Raw genomic sequence first — 18,999 nt, 5'->3', positions numbered from 1 at the left:
GATGCAAGCCTGGATATGGGCCCTCTTCTTCGAGGGATAGAGAGTCTGTATTGCCTTTAGAGCAATAACATCCTCTGACAGAGCAGGCCAGTCTGTCAGAGTATGTGCCTGCTGCCTGCCATTTCTGCTCAGCAACTCAGCACTTGTGTTTCACAGAGGCTAGGTCAGAGTCATACCAGGTGTTGGCCTTGGAGGCAGGCTTCATGCAGAACATCATGACAGGGGCAAGGATGTCTAGGGTGTTGGTGATAGAGAGGTGAAGATTAGCAAGGGCAGAGTCAGTGTGGGAGTCTGTGGCAGGAGTGGGAGGGGGAATGAAAGTGGCAGCAAAAGCAGCAACTGACACTCACTTCATCGGTCGAATGACGGAGCAGGAGACTGGCAGTGCAGGCAGAGGCTTAGCTGAAGGACCTAAGAGATCCAAGTGAGAAGACAGGAGAGCATGGACAGACCAGAAAAGAGGTGTAGTGAGAGGGTTGAAGATGGGGATGTCTGCTGAGATGAGAGCATCCAAGGTATGTCCGTCTGAGTGTGTCGGACCGCAGGGATGAATGGTGAATGAAAGAAAGTCACAGAGGTTGCGGAAGAGTCCAGTAGCCAAATCAGGAGAGTCAAGGTGAATATTGAAGTCTCAGAGGAGGAGAAGCTTGGAGGTGGAGGCAAGAAGAGAGGAGGTGAGGTGATGCCATTCAGAGAGGAAGAGGGAGACCGGACCAGAGATCCTGTAGATGTTGGCGAGAGTCAATGAGAGAGTTGGAGAGACACCATGTCTGCAGACGAAGCATTTGAAGGAAGTGTAGGTCTGGGTGGGAATGATAGTAGTAGGGACACATTCAGGGAAGATCAAGGTCACTCCACCTCCAGACTGGTTAGGCCTGGGCTTAGAGAGAATCTTGTAGCCCCCCACGGAGGAGTGTGTCAAAAGCGGTGACAGAGCTGGCAGTGAACCACATCTCAGTGAGAACGAGAATGTCAAGGTTAAAGTCTTCAAGAAGGAGACAAATATCAGAGAAGTGTTTAACAGCAGAGCGAAAGTTTAGGGTAGCTAGGTGACGCTGGTTGCCACAGTTGAAGGTCTTCCAAGGAGGCTTACAGGGATGTGGTACACCCATTTCTGGTCAAGAAGGGGCAAAAGGGGTTATGGTAGGAGAAGGGAGGAAGCTGATGAGAGATGGAAGATGCCTATCAAGAAGGAGGAGGTTGGGCTGAGAACCCTGGGCCATGACAATGCCATTCTGATGGACATTAATGATGCACCTAGAGGATGGGAAGCATGCCAATAGTACTTCTCATGTGGTGCCACCATTAATGGGCAACAAAGAGAAAGGAGAGAAGACATGTGGCGAGTCCATAGGTCCGGAGAGGGAGAGACAAAGAGGATGTCTGTGACAAGCTGCCTGGAAGAATCATTGGCCTAGGTGTCAGTGATGGGCATGCCTGGATTGGAGCCCAGGAGATCTTTTTTGAACTTTTCCCTTCCAGGCTTTGAGGGAGTGGTAGGATAGGTGATAGAGTAGAGTAAATAGGAGAGATGGAGAGCACCATGGAGGGAGAGAGCAGAGAGATGGAAAGGGGGGGGGGAGAGAGAGAGAGAGGCAGAGAAACTGCAATGCACAGAGAAACTGCACAATACACAACAACCTCACCAGGCAGCCTAGCAGCAAGACAGCTGCAGACAAGTCAGGTGCTCGAGACATCCCAGGTCGCCGAAACAAGGGTGGGTAGCTTGATGTTTGGAGAGTCTCCACTTATTAGATGCTGGGCTAGCAGGCCCTGCCAGGCTTTCCGAAGTGGTGTGCACCATCAAGAGCCCTCCACCATTGGGGCCACTCTACCATGCTCAATGACAAAACACCATCTCATATTTTGAAGTGCTTGGGAAGTAAGGAAATGATGACCCTCTGCTTTTTCTGGGAACCCCAGCCTCATTCCTGCCTCTCGTTGCTGCGGTCCGTCCGCCATCAACGGCAACTCTCTGCGACATTACAACAAAATGCTCTGAGGTGCACTCATACCACTCTCTCTACACTCTGCTCCCAGTCCAACCATACTACAACTGCCATCTTTTAACACGCCTGCACCAAGCGAGACGCCATGGGCTGGCTCTGATCATCCCAAACTCACTACTTCTACACGCATGTCCATGCCCGAGCCCAAACCTTGTCTATGGAGTCTGCGAAGTATAGCAATATCCCTCCATGCAACCCTGCTCTTTGTACTCAGTCCTCTGCACGGATTAACTTTATACCTTTTAGCAACATTGTCATCCCATGCAAAACAGCAATTATCAGCACAAAAGCCAGCATCTACATTACTCGAATTAATTAAGCCAGTGCTAACAAAAGAGAGCTCTTTAAAATCCTCAAAGGTCCAGCCCCTCCTATCGCTAGCTTCCCGAAAGACAAAGCCTGGTTCTCCCTTGTACAATCAGCCCTGGCTAACGAAACCCAGAACCGCAGAGAGAAAACTACTCTCAAGAAATCTCTTCTCCCCACCAAAAATTCGGATATCCCCATATTCATTGCCTCTCCAGCCCCCACGATCCCCCTTTCCATTTAAACTACCAGCCGGTCAAGTGGCACAGCGAGTAGAGCGCTCACTTTGACATCAGTGCAGAGCTTGCCAATGTAGGTTCGAATCCCGGCAGGGCCAAACTAAGCCTTTCATCCTTCTGAGGTCAATAAATGGGCACCACACACTGTGGGTAATGATAAGCAGCACTCAGATACCGGAGGGTTCGTAGTGCTATATAAATGCAAAATTATTATTATTTCTCCCCGACCGATGTGCTCACCACCATGCAATGACTCAAATTGCACAGGCGACATCTGCCCAGCCCACATCATCAAGCTGTCCACCGACCCCTTCACTCCCACCACTGCTAAATTTATCAACGCTTCCTTCAATTCCTACATATTCTGCAACTCCATCAATGAAGTCTGGATCATGCAAATCCTGTAAAAACCCTCTCTCGACCCCACCCTTCCTACTAGCTGCCACCCAATCATGACGGTGCCATACCTCCTGAAAATACTGAACTGCACCACCTACTCCCAATTCCAAACCCATCTAGAAATCCACAATCTACTTGGCACTCGCCAATCTGGGTCCAGACACAGCCCAGAATCTGCCTTCCTCGACCTAAAGATTACATCCGTGATGCTGGGGATCTAGCCATCCTCCTCCTACTCGACCTCTCGACAGCCTTCGATCTCGTCGACCACGATATCCTATGTCACCACACCACTGTCACTTTCAATCTCTCCTTCTAAGCGGCCAACTAGATAAAGTCCTTCCTGAGTTAACAAACCTCTAGGTTCTTTGCTGGGGCTGAAGCAGCTGATCCCATCCCCGTCTCCTATGGGGTCCCACAAGGATCCTGTGTTTCAGCTACATTGTACAATATATACACCAAGCCACTCTTTAACTATCTAGACAGCCTAAACATCCCGTACACAAACGTTGCCGATGACATGCAGGTCCTCCTTAAATTCACCGGCAACCATGAACTTGACTCTGCGAATATCAACCGTATCTACAGCATCATCCAGCCAACCACCATCTCTGCCTAAATGACAAGACTGAGCTGCTCATTGTCAGCTCTATGCACCATCTCAAACACCTTGACCCTATTTTTGCCTCTTTTCGTATCAATGGGAACAGCACCCCTGTATCAAACCATGTCAAAACACTGGGGGTCAATCTCGACTCAGAGCTAAACATGCAAAAACATGTCAAGGCAGTCACCTCGTTCGTTGCCTACTTTACCATACTCATTAACTTATCCAGAAAGATCCTTATTCCCAACAACTGCCTCACGCTGGCCAGGGCCATTATTGGCAGCACATTAGATTAATGCACTGCCATCCTTGTAGGAACCGCCAAAGAAACCTCAATAGACAACAGCTGATCTAAAACAATGCCCTCATGGCAGTTTGGGGTGTGAAACGATCTGATCACATCTCCCCAGTGAGACGCGAAGTCCACAAGCTACCAATTAAGGTGTGCATTGAGTTCAAAATTCCAGCCATCACTCATCACTGCCTCCACAACACTGCACCTCCATATCTCACCCACCGCATCTCAAAAAAGTCCAATTCATGCAGCCTGCGATCCTCCTCCTCCACTTCGTTAACTACTACAAGATTCATCAGAAAAAGAGCGGGAAGAATGAGCTTCACCGTTATCTCTCGCACACTCTGGAACATGCTCTCGTCCTGTATCCAAGAAGAACCCTCTTACCCGATCTTTCGCAAAAAAGTCAAAACTGCGCTGTTTGACTAATATGCCTAAACTGCTGCCTATAATGTATTGCCTGTAATGAAAACTCTACCTTCTGCAATACTACTTTGTAATCTCCCTGTCACAATGAACAAACTGTAATATAACCTTCACTACCGCTGTGATACCTACGGGGTCTTGGGCGCTATCAAAAAATTAAATACGTTTTAAAAAATTACTTTTTATAATACAGAGCGCCGCCAGTGGAGGGCATATTTGTTTAAGACGTGCAAAGGGGTGATTCGAAAGGGGAGGGTGCATAAAGCTGCATGCTCTAGGGATAATGACTGATAGAAATAGTGGTATTTGTTTAGGTGCATCTTTTTCTCACTATTTCTTTCAGTGTTGATAGTACAGTTGTAAAATAATGTTGGGAGATTGGAATGGAGGAAAGTCAGGACCCAGGTATGCAGTTTGTATCTAAGGGTGAGGGTGAGGGTGAGTGTGGGTCAGGGCTGGCAAAGGTGAACATAGGTCCAGTATTTTTAGTTCGGGCAATTTGATGGCATATGAGGAGGGACACACAGCTTGAAGGTGTTGTTTGGTTATGTGCCCACCCATTGGCTGCCCATCGCCACGTTAATCCCTATGACCATTCCACCAAGGTCCTGCCCCCCACCCAAAACACTTTCTCGTGGGAACTGTTTGAGCTCGCTTTAATCAAGCCTCACCATCAAACGTTGCACTCGAAGTGCCTGCCAGTGTTTTTTCAAATCAGTCTTTTGAGAGTTAATGACTTCATTGGAGATTTAAACACGCTTCTGGTGTAATAAAAATGTCTTAACCAGGTCTGCTTTTAGCTACTCGATTTATAAGCACTATGCATGTCCTTCGCTGAAGTCCTGTCATAAACAAGCACTGGCAAAGCCAACACTTTTGATTTCTGCAAAAGCGGCATTTTCCAGGCACTGCTAAGCGATACCCAGGTACGTGCATCATTTTGCACCTGCTAGCCTCGATGGCCAGTTAATTCCATCACGTGCCTGACAAGTGCCTTTCCCATGCCTACACAAAAACCCAAACTGTTGGCATTGCCAATGCTTGCTTTGTGTACAGTTCGAGCCCTGCAGCATCTCCTTCCATGACCATTTTCAGTGGGGGTGATCCCTGCTGTGTCTTCAAAGTAACACTGTAGACAAAAGGAGGTACTCGGAGGGAGAAGGGAGGAGAAAATGAAGTGACGAAGAAGGAAGGGAGTCTGCTGTAAGAGAATAAAGAAGGTTGTCTATTTAGCTTGTCTCCGGTATCTCCTTTTCAGCAGCTCTGCACTAGCGGGAAGCTACATCAGTGGCAAGAAGCCCCCCATTCGATCTGATTATTAAGACGTTTCTTTGAGACCACCGAGTCAAAGGAAAAGGAAGCACGTTTTTCCATGATCAAAAGTGACAATTTTTAAGCCCATGCACAGACCGCCCTCGCTTGTTTGGAGTTGCAGCGCCCTTTTATGTAGTATCAATTAAAGCGGCTGTGTCAAGGTTCCGATTTAAAACTGTGGCCATACCAGAATATCCAGAAATTGGCGCCCGTTGTTGCAATTATGCGCTTTTTGCCAATGAATCTGAAGGAAACGGAAGGTTGCTTTCTACCCAGAAGGCTATGCTGCTCTCCAAAGGCTTTGCTTTCATAAGTCAATTGACTAGTTTTCAGTCCTCGTGCTGGAGTCTGTGACCCCGACGCCAGCATTATGATTATTGTTATTATAATTGTACAGCCACGTTGGCACTGCTCACACATCCAGCTCTGTGTGATGAGCTGGTTGGACGGGTGCCACAAAAGGCCATTTGCAATAACTATGATTGAACGCATTCGGCGCGCGCATTTACATGCTCTAAAAATCCTTTCACAAATGTTAATGGCCAAATGATTGCTCCACAGCAGCAATTTCGCCCAGCCAGGAAATAGGCCTTCGTAGGTCATCTCCTTTTAAATGTATTTTAGTGTATTGAAAACGCAGCGCGAAAGCCGGATGCTTGCAAAGCCTTTTCTGCAATGGAAGAGCATTACGTATTGTGTTGAGTTAATCGTGTTTGGCATTTAGCACTGCAATGCAACAAATAAACACGAATTCCCTTTCCCCCCTTTAAGAAGTAGATACAAAATACAAATACAACCCAGGTTTACTCACACTTGCCCAGACTGATTTACCCACCAACCCCTGGTGCAATTTATATTTGATCAAATACACAACGTTTCTCCAGGACCAGGTTGTGGATTGTTGGTTTTTGGACATTAAACGGATTATATTCAGTGCTGGAAATTGACAAAACTCCCTCCTTTGACCCCTTTGCAAGCAGGAGTGTGGGAGAGGGGGTGGGAGCCGGATGTTCAGTGGTGTGGGCAGAACTGAGGGGTGGAGCTGGGTGTGGAAGAATGTAGGTGACTTGAAAATAGGATGCTGGTTGCTTTGCATAAAAACGAAGTGCATTTTGGAAACATAAAAATGACCACTAATTTATCAAACATGTCTGTAATAGTAACTGCAGCGTGATTTCCTTCTGAGCATGCAATGCACACTGAGTATGGTGCTCCTTTCATCTGTCAGAATAGTCACAATGACAGTAAACTCTGTGCAAAGCGAGAGACAGATACTGGTTTGGACTCGGTTGTACATGGAACAGCACTCCAGAAAGATCATTTTTGGTGGAGCGCAGCGCCATCTTGTTCCAGCCCAAATCTTTTCCAGATTATATGAAAACATCACCTGGAACCCATAGATACCATTAGATGTAAAAAGCAAGTTCTGAAAGGATTGAACAGGAATTTGCCCCCATAGTACTAGAGCAGCTCTCCAAAAGCACGCATGCAAGCATCTGGATCTAGTAGAAGCCATTGGTAACTGGCCAAAGCACACACAAGCTTTACAAGATTTTTTACTTTACCTTGTTGCTGTTCTTCGTGCCTGCCCCTAGACCACTGTTCAGCGTGTCCTTGTCAGACATTCCTAAAAGAAAGACACATCACAACAAAAAGCACGTGTTAGCCTCACACCTGCAAACGCAAAATCAAATCACATACGGCAACAGGTTACATGAATACATGTTGTGCTTGGATAGTGTACACGCACGATTATGCTGTGATAGACATACGTCACAGTAAATGAAGTGAGTGAGGTAGTAAGCAGCCAAACATGCACACCCAGATCCCAAAACTCAAACCCCACCTGGGCACTCTGGATACCAAGCACTTGCCAAAGAGCCATAAGGCAATTCTACGTAGCCCAAGCAGGTGTGGAGAGAGTGGTTTAGGATCATTGTGTGGCCTGCACCAGCATCTGAAAGCCCACTGATTCCACATGCCCAGCTCCCCCTTGCCCAGTTTTTGTCCTGGACAAGAAAGCCAACAGACACTGCTCTGGGATGATTTGGGGGTCGCCAGAGGTCGCAACAGCGACCCCTGTATTCGTCCCCAGCGACCCCTGGCATTATATAGCAACCCCTGATCTTAGAGCTTGCACTTTAAAAAAAATACTTTGTTAACAACAAAGTATTGGTTGCTGCTGGTCCCTGGTGGGCAATGGTCGCTGCACTCTAATTGACTGTAGGGTGGTCAATTAGAGTACAGTCGATTGAACAGCGAGTAGGTGTCGTTGACCAAAATGAGGTCGGTATGGGTATGATGCAGATCACCTTGGTGTTGCTGTCATCTAGCTGAAAGGGACATTGTAGAGCTTCCTGAACAACAGGATAGTGGGTGCACTGTAGAAAGGAGGAGACGTCCCTTGGGCTGTGGCTGTGTGTGACGTGTGAGAGGAGTTCGTTTTTGGGAGTGGAAATTCCGCACGCTTCAGTACACTGGGGCAGATTTCAAGGGCAAGGACGTGGGAATTTGTTACGCATCTTGGTAACCTGCTGAACGCCTGACTAATGTTGTTTCTTGACCAATTGGCATTGCACAGATGGGCAAATGCCCCAGGACACGCTGCTACACAAACCACTGCTGCAAGTTATGGTGTGTTACATGATTGCTATCAGCCTTCAAGCCATCATACACAAGTAGGAATACGAGTTATTTCTCTGAACCAAAAAGTGAATGCCTCCCAGAACTCCTACAATTGCCATTAGGATTGATGGGAGCCCACAGAAGCTCTGTTCCCCTTATAACACATTCAATTATTTTAATTGCACACTGTTCACACTATATCATGAAAAGGTGAGAGAGTGAGGGAAAACGCGAGAGAGAGAGTTTTTGACAGTGGCAAAGCGAGGGATTGGAATAGGAGCTGCCTGCAGAGGACAGTTGCAAGAGTTTGGTGAGAAGGCCCTATTGTGCTTCGTTATGCCTTGTTATGCCTCGGTATGGATTGATATGACTTGTTAGGCTACTTTATGCTGTGTTAGGCTGTGTCACATTATTTCAGGCAACTCTTCCAGGGATTGCAATTTGCATTCAATTGGCTGCGGCGATCCTCCGGCTGCACACTGACACCTCTGATATATTCCAACTGAACACACACGTAACCTTAATGTGGGTGATGAAACAACGGAGCTGCACAGGTACCATGCACTAACAACCCGTCAATCACACAGCACATCACACCCATGTACGTCACAACCACAGAATTAAAATGCTTGCTTATACGGGTAAGGGAAAGCATCCAGTATTCTGCTGTTCTTCAGGAAATGGTATGTAACTGCCCGTTTGCAAAATATGAAGGTGTTCCCCATTCTCTAACATCTTGCACAATTCTACAAAAAAGGTAGCAGGCGCCCCTCTCTCGAAAGAACAAGGCACGATAACCTGTTCAGTGGTTATTAACCACATTGAGAGTTCGCAGCCATTGCTTTTTGCTCACTGTACCTTCACAGATGGGAAATATCCATTTGCATATCAGTCTTTGTCCCGCCCACAAGAGCAGTCCAGCACCGAAATGCTATGGCAATTCCTCTCTGAACAAGAGTACCATCAGCAACCCCATACACGTGTTTCAGCCTTTTTGGGCATCATCAGTGAGGTGAAGCTGAGCCTCTCTAAACACAGTGAGCAGGGAGTCCACGTCTGGTTGCCCCCAGGTAACCTAGGGTGACCAACCCCAAGTTCCTTTCAAAAATACAAAAAAGGCAGCAGGCGCCCCTCTCTCGAAAGAACAAGGCATGATAACCTATTCAGTGGTTATTAACCACATTGAGAGTTCGCAGCCATTGCTTTTTGCTCACTGTACCTTCACAGATGGCAAATATCCACTTGCATATCAGTCTTTGTCCCGCCCACAAGAGCAGTCCAGCACCGAAATGCTATGCAAAATTCAGTGGCTGCGAACTCTCAAGTGGTTAATAACCACTGAACGAGTTATCAAGCCTTGTTCTATCGAGAGAGGGGCGCCCGCTACCTTTGCAAACCAAATTTCAAGGAACCTGGGATTGGTAACCCTAGGTCTCCTGGGGGCAACCAGACGTGGTCTCCCTCTCACTGTGCTTAGAGAGGCAACAGCTTCACCTCACTGATGATCCCCAACAAGGGTGAAACACGTGTATGGGGTTGCTGGTGGTACTCTCGTTCAGGTTGGAATTTCCATTGCATTTCGGTGCTGGACTGCCACTGGGCAGGACAAAGACTGATAGGCACATGTATATTTCCTATCTGTAAAAGGCATAGTGAGAAAAAGCAGTGGCTGCGAACTCTCAAGTGGTTAATAACCACTGAACAGGTTATCAAGCTTTGTTCTATCGAGAGAGGGGCGCCCGCTACCTTTGCAAACCATCTTGCACAATTCTATCAATATGCAACAATGAGTGCCACAGGCTACCAGTCACCCCTTCTAATAATTCCTTCTGACACACACCAGCAGAGACCCGTCGGCACCACAGTCCCATACCTGATACTACCAGACAGAAACTGCATGGATGTCATTCGGGGTCGCCAAGGGTTGCAGATGCGACCCCTGGGGGCTTCACCGTGACTTCTGGCACTGCCTTTGTGACCCTCGGACAAGGACAGCAGAGCCAGAGTGGAGATGAAAATAAAGCAGGTTCTTAGAATGTGCTTTATTTTCAGAAATCGCCCTAGGAAGCTTTGGTTTTCTCGAATGTGCTATATTAACCAAGGTGAAGCTGGATATTAGATTTGGGAAATATAGGAGAGGCAAACTGGAGGCCCCAGACCAAGAATTTCTTATTTAGACTTAGCTTGATTCATTTATGTTTCTGAGACCAACCATTTTGTGCAAAAATACTGCACCTTTTTATGTTACTTTTTTAATATCACGCTTTATGTTGCTCAAGCCGCTAAGCGCAGGACAGGGTATCAAACCCATGCTGCTCATCTCTTGTTTCCAAGACGAGCTCCTTGCAGTAAGCCAAGCACTGTAAAGATAGGTGTTATTACTATGAAGTGTAATAGTACTTAATTGATTAACCTCAGAAGGATGAAGGGCTGATTAAACCCTGCTAATATATGAACTTGGAAAGTGAAAGCTGGCACGTGTGAGCGTTCAGCGTTTAACATGCTAAGCTATCCAAGTGCAACACAGTATGTTGTTTAATCAATTGTGGAGTTAAAAAGCATTTATTGTGCTAGCTACCCACCACATTCTCCTGCACTCACCCCCCAGTCCTTTTTAAAACTAAATCTAGCACTACTATTATCAGGTTTACTTGTGGGCCATGACATATTCCTTCAGCGTCTAAGCACTGTAATAATAAGTGTTATGTTAATAAGAAATGTAACCCCCAGAGCCAATCCATTACCAAATGCTGTGGTATGCATATTTAAAGAGAAATATCTGGTAAGATAGCCCGCTGGGTTAAGTGCTAACTGCTGGGATCTATGAGTATTGTGCAGGTCACATGTTTGGGCTACACAAACCTTCATCCGTCTGAGGTTGACAAATGAGTATTAATTTTGGTTGGCGGGTAACCATTTTATTAAAGAGTGTTTTATATAAAGTGCTTTGGCGAATGTGCTATATAAGTAATGGATTATTATACATTCCTAAGTGTTGGCATTAAAAAGCATAGGCTCAGAATAATGTAATTGTCTTAAATTAGTGTTGCTTTAAAAAGTGTTTCTCCTTGAAACATGTGAATTTTATTTGACTCTGGCCTGTCCGAAGCTGAATGAGAGTGGGGTTAATGTCATTTCCTGGGGCACCAGAGGCTGCACATCACCCATGTAAAGCTGCCAAGAATCAAAGGTACTATGTGCTGTTTTTGGAACATTTGATGCTGTGGAATCATAGCACATGATGGAATCATTTACACATGAGGCTGCACATGTGATTCCTTATTCAATGCATAAAAGGCTTTGAATAGCATTGCTGGGGTAGTTGGGGCTGCACTTCACATATTATGGCAGCAATTAGACATGTGAGGCCCTCCCTTGCATATGGTGACCATATCAGGTGTATGAGGCATTAACTGACATTGGGTGGCATTACTCGACACTTGAGGATGCACTTAGCGTATGATAGTGGCAACTGGATATATAAAGCTGTAGCTAATATATTTTGAATACGTAGAGAGCAAGGCTATACATTTTGCATACAGTGTTATGGCAGCACACAGCCATGTATGGCTTTACTTGGCACATTATTACAAGACCTCACACATGCAGCTATAATTGGTATAAAATGGCAGTTAATGGCAATGTGAGGTTGTAGTGGCATATTCATGGATATGCCGCTGGCTTATGTTGGTTCTTCAGGGTCTACCCCTGTCATAACATGACATCCTTCATAGCTAAAATGTTGTATCTCTGCTTTAGTACCGGTTTGGTACTTTATGAAATATGAGCTTATATTCTTTTTTAAACACCCATATGTCCCTTCAGATGATGTTGTTAGGGTTAAATGCCATTTCATGTAATGTCATAGGTCATATGACATCACTTACTGTGATAGCATCTGGTGTGTGATGTCACTTCCGCTACACCAGGCATTCTGGTGAATTGACGTCACTGAGCAACTCACACAGTTGCGTGCGCATTGCCTCATTAAACCTGGACTGAAAGGTTGTTCGATCTTGGACCACCTTGAGCCCCCTCTCTCACACTGTGATTGAAAGGTGTTGGTGACTGCTATTGAGCTTCAGATGTCCTGCCAAGAAACCTAGTCACCTACCCTTATACACCATGTCTGGCCAATACACCTCATGAATGTAGCAATCACAAGAGAAGATCCACAATGCCACAAGGAGGTATAAACAGCAGAGGTGTGCTACACAAATGCGGCTTAACATATCATAGCTACTGAATTAAACTGTGACAATGAATGAAACCATGAGGCCAGTGGATGAGCAAGAACTGAAACAAGTGTGACGACTCACAAAATGCTGTCACTTCTCCCCAAGGGGGAGCTCTTTTCCAAGAGGCAAGGAAGGTCCAGCTGCTACCCAATGGTGCCCCTTGGGGTGGTTTAATGCGCGAGGACCCTATCTGGGGAAAAGGACGATTGAGGTACAGCCCATTGAGCATTGACACTCCCCAATATTCCATAGCCCTTGCCATTGTTCAGAATCATTTTATTGAAGTAAACCTATGTATTTTTGTAACATAGGTATAAAGGCAAAGACAAAAGTACTAGGATGAAGAAGAGCACAGGAGACATGAAGGTCATTGACTGTGCTAGCACTGGTACGAAGTGGCCCCAAGGAGGCATGAGGATTAAGTCATCAACAGAAAAAAGGGACTTTTATAATCCACCAGGGAGGGACTGACAACGTTGTATAGGTATAGACGATGGACTAACAAACATGTGAAGCTCAGTGGAAGAGGCAACAGGTGCGGAAACCAGCAAGCATTTCAAAAGTTGTGGGCAGACCAGAGTCAGAGAATAATGGAGAACGCAGGCAAAGTGCAGAAGGAGTTCCCAGAGGGTTTAACTGAAGCAGACTCAAATGCAAGGCAGGAGAGAAGAGCCAAGCAGTTTACCACAGTGCGTAGTCGTCGCGGTGCTTCGGAAAGTGGAGAGAGAAGCCCGGTGCATGAAAAAGAAGAACCCCGCTCCCAGGAATTCCCGTTGGTGTGCCGAAATCCCTCAGAAGGTAACGCAAGTGGCAAGAGACCCGGTGGAGACACAGGGGTGGAGGATAGACTTTTGGGGACCCTAACACTTACAAACTAAGCAACCAAGGAGAGTTTCCTTGTCACAGTGGCGAAAATAAAACCACTGAGGTCATCTTCAACTCCACACTCTCCTTCTCTCCTCACATCTCTGAAGTCTCTAAGAAGTCACACTACCAGCTGCACCTCCTCATAGGTATTCTTCATTTCCTCTCCTTCCCTCAGAAGCTCACTGTCTCCAGAGCTCTGGTTCTCTCTAGGCTGGACTACTGCAACATCCTCTTTCTAAATCTGCCTGTCCCTACTTTCCACCCTCTGTAACTCATCCAGAACAGGACTGCAGAACTTGTCCTTGGCCTCAAGCCCAGGGATCATATCTCTCTGTGACTGAAATCTCTGCACTGGCTGCAATGATTAATTTCAAACCTCTTTGCATTGTCCACAAGATCCTCCGGGGTCTGGGGCCTCAATATCTTCAACTCTCTCTTCCTAAATTCTTCCTTCTCGAACACTTTGCTCATCCGCCTCCAAAGCCCTCAGGGTCAGTCATTTCTCCAAGCAACGAGTTGGTGGTAGATCTCTTTCTTCGGATGGGGCCTCCCTCTGGAACAGCCTCGCTGCCTCTCTGAAAATTGAGGAGAACCATCTCCATTTTCCGGAAGCACCAGAAGACCTTCCTCTTTGTCTCAGCTTTCTTTCCTCCTCTCCCCTGCTGAACTTGTGGTTGAAACTGAAACTGCACTGGTCACCTGGCTACCCTCTGTTCCCGGGCCCAGGTTCCCTCCCTGCCAAATACACACCTGCACTGCCCCCCGGCAACCCTTGCACTCTGGGGCTGGTTCTGTATCCCTAGAGCCCTCTACCAGTGCTTGACACCTGATGTATGCACTTACCCTTGCACCTGGCACCAGCTATTTATTGTTCCTATTTATTGTTTCTATTTATTTACTGCTTATCCTATGTACTGCAATTCCCCTCCCCCTTCCCTCTCACAATTTTCTCCTCCCCCTCCCCTGCACTTGCGCGATCTCAATTTCACCTGGCCTTGTAAGATTGTTGTCTCTGTCTTCCCTCTGTTCCCCTCCCTTGCCTCATTGTGCTTTGAAACACTTGTTTATAGGCGTGTTATAAATGCCATATCATATCATACCACCGGAGAAGGGTCAGAGACCCCAACTATTGGAAAGAACAAGTTACTTACCATATCTGGTAAAGTTCTTTCGATGGGATGTTCCTCCGACATATTCCACATCTATGACAGGTAATGTCCACAGCTGTGCTGCTTCGGAACATTTTCGGCAGAGGGTGTCCTGCGTCAGTGGCGTTGATCCATTGTCCCTCGAGGGCCTCCGTCGTGGGTCGACATCACTGGATATTATATATAGGACGCACAGCGCCCGTAGCCTCAGTTATAGTTTTTTCCCAGAACTTGTTGCACCAATCTCCTGCCAGTATGACTGCAGAAAGCCTTGCAGAAATGTAAGCTGCAATCGCATAGGAAATTCAGTAGAGGGGCAGGCTGGTAGGGCAATGTGGAATATGTCGGAGAACATTACCAGATATGGTAAGTAACTTGTTCTTCAAGGGGATTGTGCCCTCCGACGTATTCCACATCTATGACAGACTCCCAAAGCAGTACCAATTTATGGAGGTGGGAACAGAATTAACAATTTTAGAATTTTAGAATGCCCAATCAAATGGCTGAATAAAGGACTGCCTTACCAAAGACCAAATCCTGCCCATGGATGGAGTCCAAGGAATAGTGTCTCACAAAAGTATGGACAGAGGCCCATGTGGCTGCTTTGCAAATATTGCAAATAGGAACGCCCCTCTGTAGAGCAGTGGAGGCAGCCACACCCCTAGTAGAGTGATCCCGTAAGCCTACTAGAGAGTCCTTTCCTGCCAAACGGTAACACTCAGAGATCTTCAAAATGATCCATCTAGACAAGGTCTGTTTGGAAACAGCCTGGCCCAAGAGCTTTCCAGCATAACCAACAAAGAGCTGATCGTCCACTCTGACCCGGGACATCCATGAGAGCTAGGAACTCAAAGCTCTTCTAGGATCCAACCTATAGAGCCTCTCCTCTTCCTTACCAGAATGTGGAGGAGGTAAAACGCCAGAAGAATCACCTTCTGGCTCAAATGGAATTCCGACACAACCTTCGGAAGAAAAGAAGGCCGCACCCGCAGGACGACCCTGTCCTTGTGGAACACAGTAAAGGGTGGCTTGGCGGAAAGTGCCTGCAACTCACTTTCTCTGCATGCGGAAGTAACCGCAACTAAAAACACAGTTTTAAAGGACAACAGTCGCAATGGACAAGAATGTAAGAGCTCAAACGGAGCTACCATTAGGAACTTTAAAACCAAATTCAAATCCCATCCCGGCACCTAGAAAGGCGACGGTGGAAACACATTAGTTAGCCCTTTTAGAAACCGAGAAATCAAAGGGATCTTAAAATAAGATCATTCCTCAGACGAGCGCTTAAACATGGAGAGCGTCGCCAGGTAACCCTTAATGGTACCCACTTGCAGGCCCTTGTCAGCTGAAGAAAGCAAAAAAGACAAAACCAAAGAAATGGAACATTGGATATGATCCACATTCTGTACCCTGCACCAGTCACATAACTTTCTCCAACGGCAACGGTACAGTGATTTTCTGCGGGCCTTCAGACCGAAAGCAACACCTCCATCACATCTTCGGGGGGGTCCCAATCCTTATACCTCAACCTTTCAGATACCAAGCATGAAGGCTGAGAGACTTCACCTCTGGATGGAGAACCCGACAACCCTCCTGTGAGAGCAGATCATCTTGGTAGGGAAGACGGCGTGGACGGCAGATGGACATGTCTAGAAGGTCCGGGCACCACGCTCTCCTGGCCCATGCCGGAGCAATGAGGATCATTCAGGAACCGAACCTCCGTAACCTCCGCAACACTTGCGGAATGACGGGGACTGGAGGAAACGCGTACAGCAGTGGGAAGGACCACTCCACTACGAACGCGTCCCCTAAGGCCTAAATTCCCGCAAGCAGAATCTCTTGCACTTCCGGTTGACACTAGTGGCGAAGAGATCCACTTGTGGGGTTCCCCAAAGGGCAAAGATCTCCAAAAGAACTTCCTGAGCCAGTTCCCACTCATGAGAGATCGTGCTCTGCCTGCTCAGAGTGTCCGCCGCCGTGTTTTCGTCTCCTGCCAGATGAACCGCCGAGATCGAAATTTCCTGCTGGATGGCCCAGAACCAGAGCTCCATCGCCTCCCTGCACAACGGGAGTGACCCTGCCCCCCCTTTTTTGTTGAGGTAGTGCATGGCCACTGTATTGTCCGACATAATCAGGACATTCTTCCCCCGCATATGGCAGAAAAGCCTTCAGGGCTAGCCTGACGGCCCTCAGCTCTAACAGATTGATGTGGAGTCCAACATCCGCTGGCTGTCAACTCGTTGGCATGAGCTCCCCAACCTGTGAGGGATGCATCCATCACGATCGCCACCTCCGCCATGGCTGCCAAAATGGTGCTCCCTTCATCAGATTGCCTTCGTCGGCCCCACCATAGAAGATCCTGGGCGACCGAGGTCGGAATCTGAACGGAATACGACATCCTGCCGGAGAACTGCAACCACTGCATCTTGAGAGCCCACTGCAGAGATCTCATCTGCAGCCTTGCCTCTGGCACCAGGAAAATGCAGGATGCCATGAGGCCGAGCAACCTCAAGAATTCGAACGTCGGGAGACTCTGAGCACGTTGAAACTTGTCCACCATCTGCAGAATGTGATGAACCCTCACCTGTGGAGGCAAACACTGCCCCAGGGATGTGTCGTGCACTGCTCCGATGTACTGGAGCCGCTGGGAAGGTGTCAAATGGGACTTCTTTAAATTGAGGGAGAAGCCCAGCTTGTGAAGGGAGTGGCAGGTGATGGACAGATGATCCAGGGCTTGCTCGGGAGAGCGCGCCCTGATCAACCAATCGTCCAGGTAGGGGTAATCGTGAATCACCCCTTTCCAGAGATACACTGCCACCACCACCATCAGCTTGGTGAAGACCCTCGGGCGGAGGTTAATCCGAACGGCAGGACCCGAAACTGAAGATGCGAGTCGCCAACTGCGAACCTCAGGTACTTCCTGTGCTTGGGTGAATCGGCACATGAAAGTAAGCATCCTCGAGGTCCAGAGACACCAACCAATCCTCAAGTTGAAGGGCCTGGAGGACTTGAGAAAGAGTTACCATCTTGAACTTGTACTTCCTGAGGAGCTTGTTAAACCAATGCAAGTCCATGATGGGTCTCAATCCCCTGTCTTTTTTCGGGATCAAAAAATAAGGGGAATACCATCCCTTGTGCCTTTCTGCAGCAGGGACAGGATTTCCTGTGCAAGTAGTGGATCTGGACGCTTCAAAGACAGCTTCCCCATTGGTTTGTCGTGAGGCCTCTGCCAGAAGGGAAGGCAGTAGCCGTGGGCTATGATCTCCAGAACCCACACATCTGAAGTAATGGCCCGCCATTCTCCAAGATGCTGCGCAAGTCTGCCCCCAACCGGCGAACCATGGGACATGGCCTCATGACTGAGGGGATGCGGCTACGGCTGCGGCAGTGCCTGAGGGCAAAGAGGCAACTGCACAAGCGGCTTTGGCACCCCCAGTACCTTGCTTTCCACCCCGGGTACTCCTATGGTGGCCCCTTTGACTGACAGCTCCTCTCGATCTACCAAAGGAAGAGTAGTACCGAAAGGAATCTCCCCTCCATTCCTGTCCCCTAGGACGAAAAGGCGGAGGTTGACGTAAAGCAGCTCTCAAAGACTTCGCTGAAGCTTTGGAGGTCTGCAACCTCTCAAGGCTCTCGTCAGATTTGCTGCCAAACAGATGAACACCATCAAAGGGCATGTTCAGAAGCCGGGATTGCACATCGGGAGCAAACCCCGACTTCTGCAACCACGCAAACTTGCGTATCATGGTGCTCCAGCCATAGACCGGCTGACACAGTCTGGCGTGTCCATACCCGACTGAACGGACTCACACATGGCAATCTTGCCATCTTGCATGAGGGCTAGAAAACCATCCCGTTCCTCCCCTTCGGGAATATGCTCAGCCGCCAAAGATGCACAGTTCCACAGAGTGTGTGTGAATCTTGCTAAGGCACAAGTGGAGTTGGCCGCCTTCAATGCCATAACCCCAGCCGAAAATACCTTCCTGCCCAACCATCAAAGCGCTTATCGTCCCTATCAGGAGGGATGGTAGGGTATGCAGCCTGCACCACCAAACTCTCCGGAGTAAGGTGCGTCGATAAGTAGCAGGGGTCACTACTGGATGGGCAGTATTTTTTCAGAAGCGACTTATTAACTGTGGTAGACTCTCCGGAGCAGTCCAAGCCGCCGCCACCCTCTTATGCAAAGCCATGTGAAATGGCAACAACGGGTCAGTGGGTGGACCTTGATCCAGGATGTCCGTCAAATCATCCTGAGCAAAATCAACAGGTGGAGCAGACCACCCCAAGTATTCTGCCACCCTTGACATGGGACGCCGATAGGAGGAATCCGCATGCGCTCCAGGCTCATGTGGGCCAAACTCCACCTCCGGAGAGGTGTCAAGGCTACTAGCGTCATGCAATGACTGACGGAGTTCCTCTATCTGACTATGCCCAGACAAAAGATCATCAGGAACATCAGGAGGCACATCCATCTCCTCTTCAGAAAGTTCCTCAACCTCTGAAATATCTTGTAACGGTTGGAAAAT

At 47.8% G+C, this 18,999-nt stretch overlaps 1 protein-coding gene across 3 annotated transcripts in view; it reads right to left on the bottom strand.

The window, feature by feature from the left end:
* RAPGEF4 (Rap guanine nucleotide exchange factor 4) overlaps positions 1–18,999 on the bottom strand; it is a 1,521,174-nt gene that overhangs the window by 720,003 nt on the left and 782,172 nt on the right. For all 3 annotated transcript variants that reach the window (XM_069616226.1, XM_069616227.1, XM_069616228.1), the window contains one exon: positions 7,161–7,222. In XM_069616226.1, the coding sequence (XP_069472327.1) occupies positions 7,161–7,222 (62 nt within the window). The remainder of the gene's footprint in view (positions 1–7,160; positions 7,223–18,999) is intronic.

Source organism: Ambystoma mexicanum, chromosome 9, assembly GCF_040938575.1.
Source record: "Ambystoma mexicanum isolate Mex_15411 chromosome 9, UKY_AmexF1_1, whole genome shotgun sequence".
Classification (NCBI taxonomy): Eukaryota; Metazoa; Chordata; class Amphibia; order Caudata; family Ambystomatidae; genus Ambystoma; species Ambystoma mexicanum.
The sequence above is the reverse complement of the archived record's forward strand: the minus strand, read 5'-3'. Positions and strand labels throughout refer to the sequence as shown.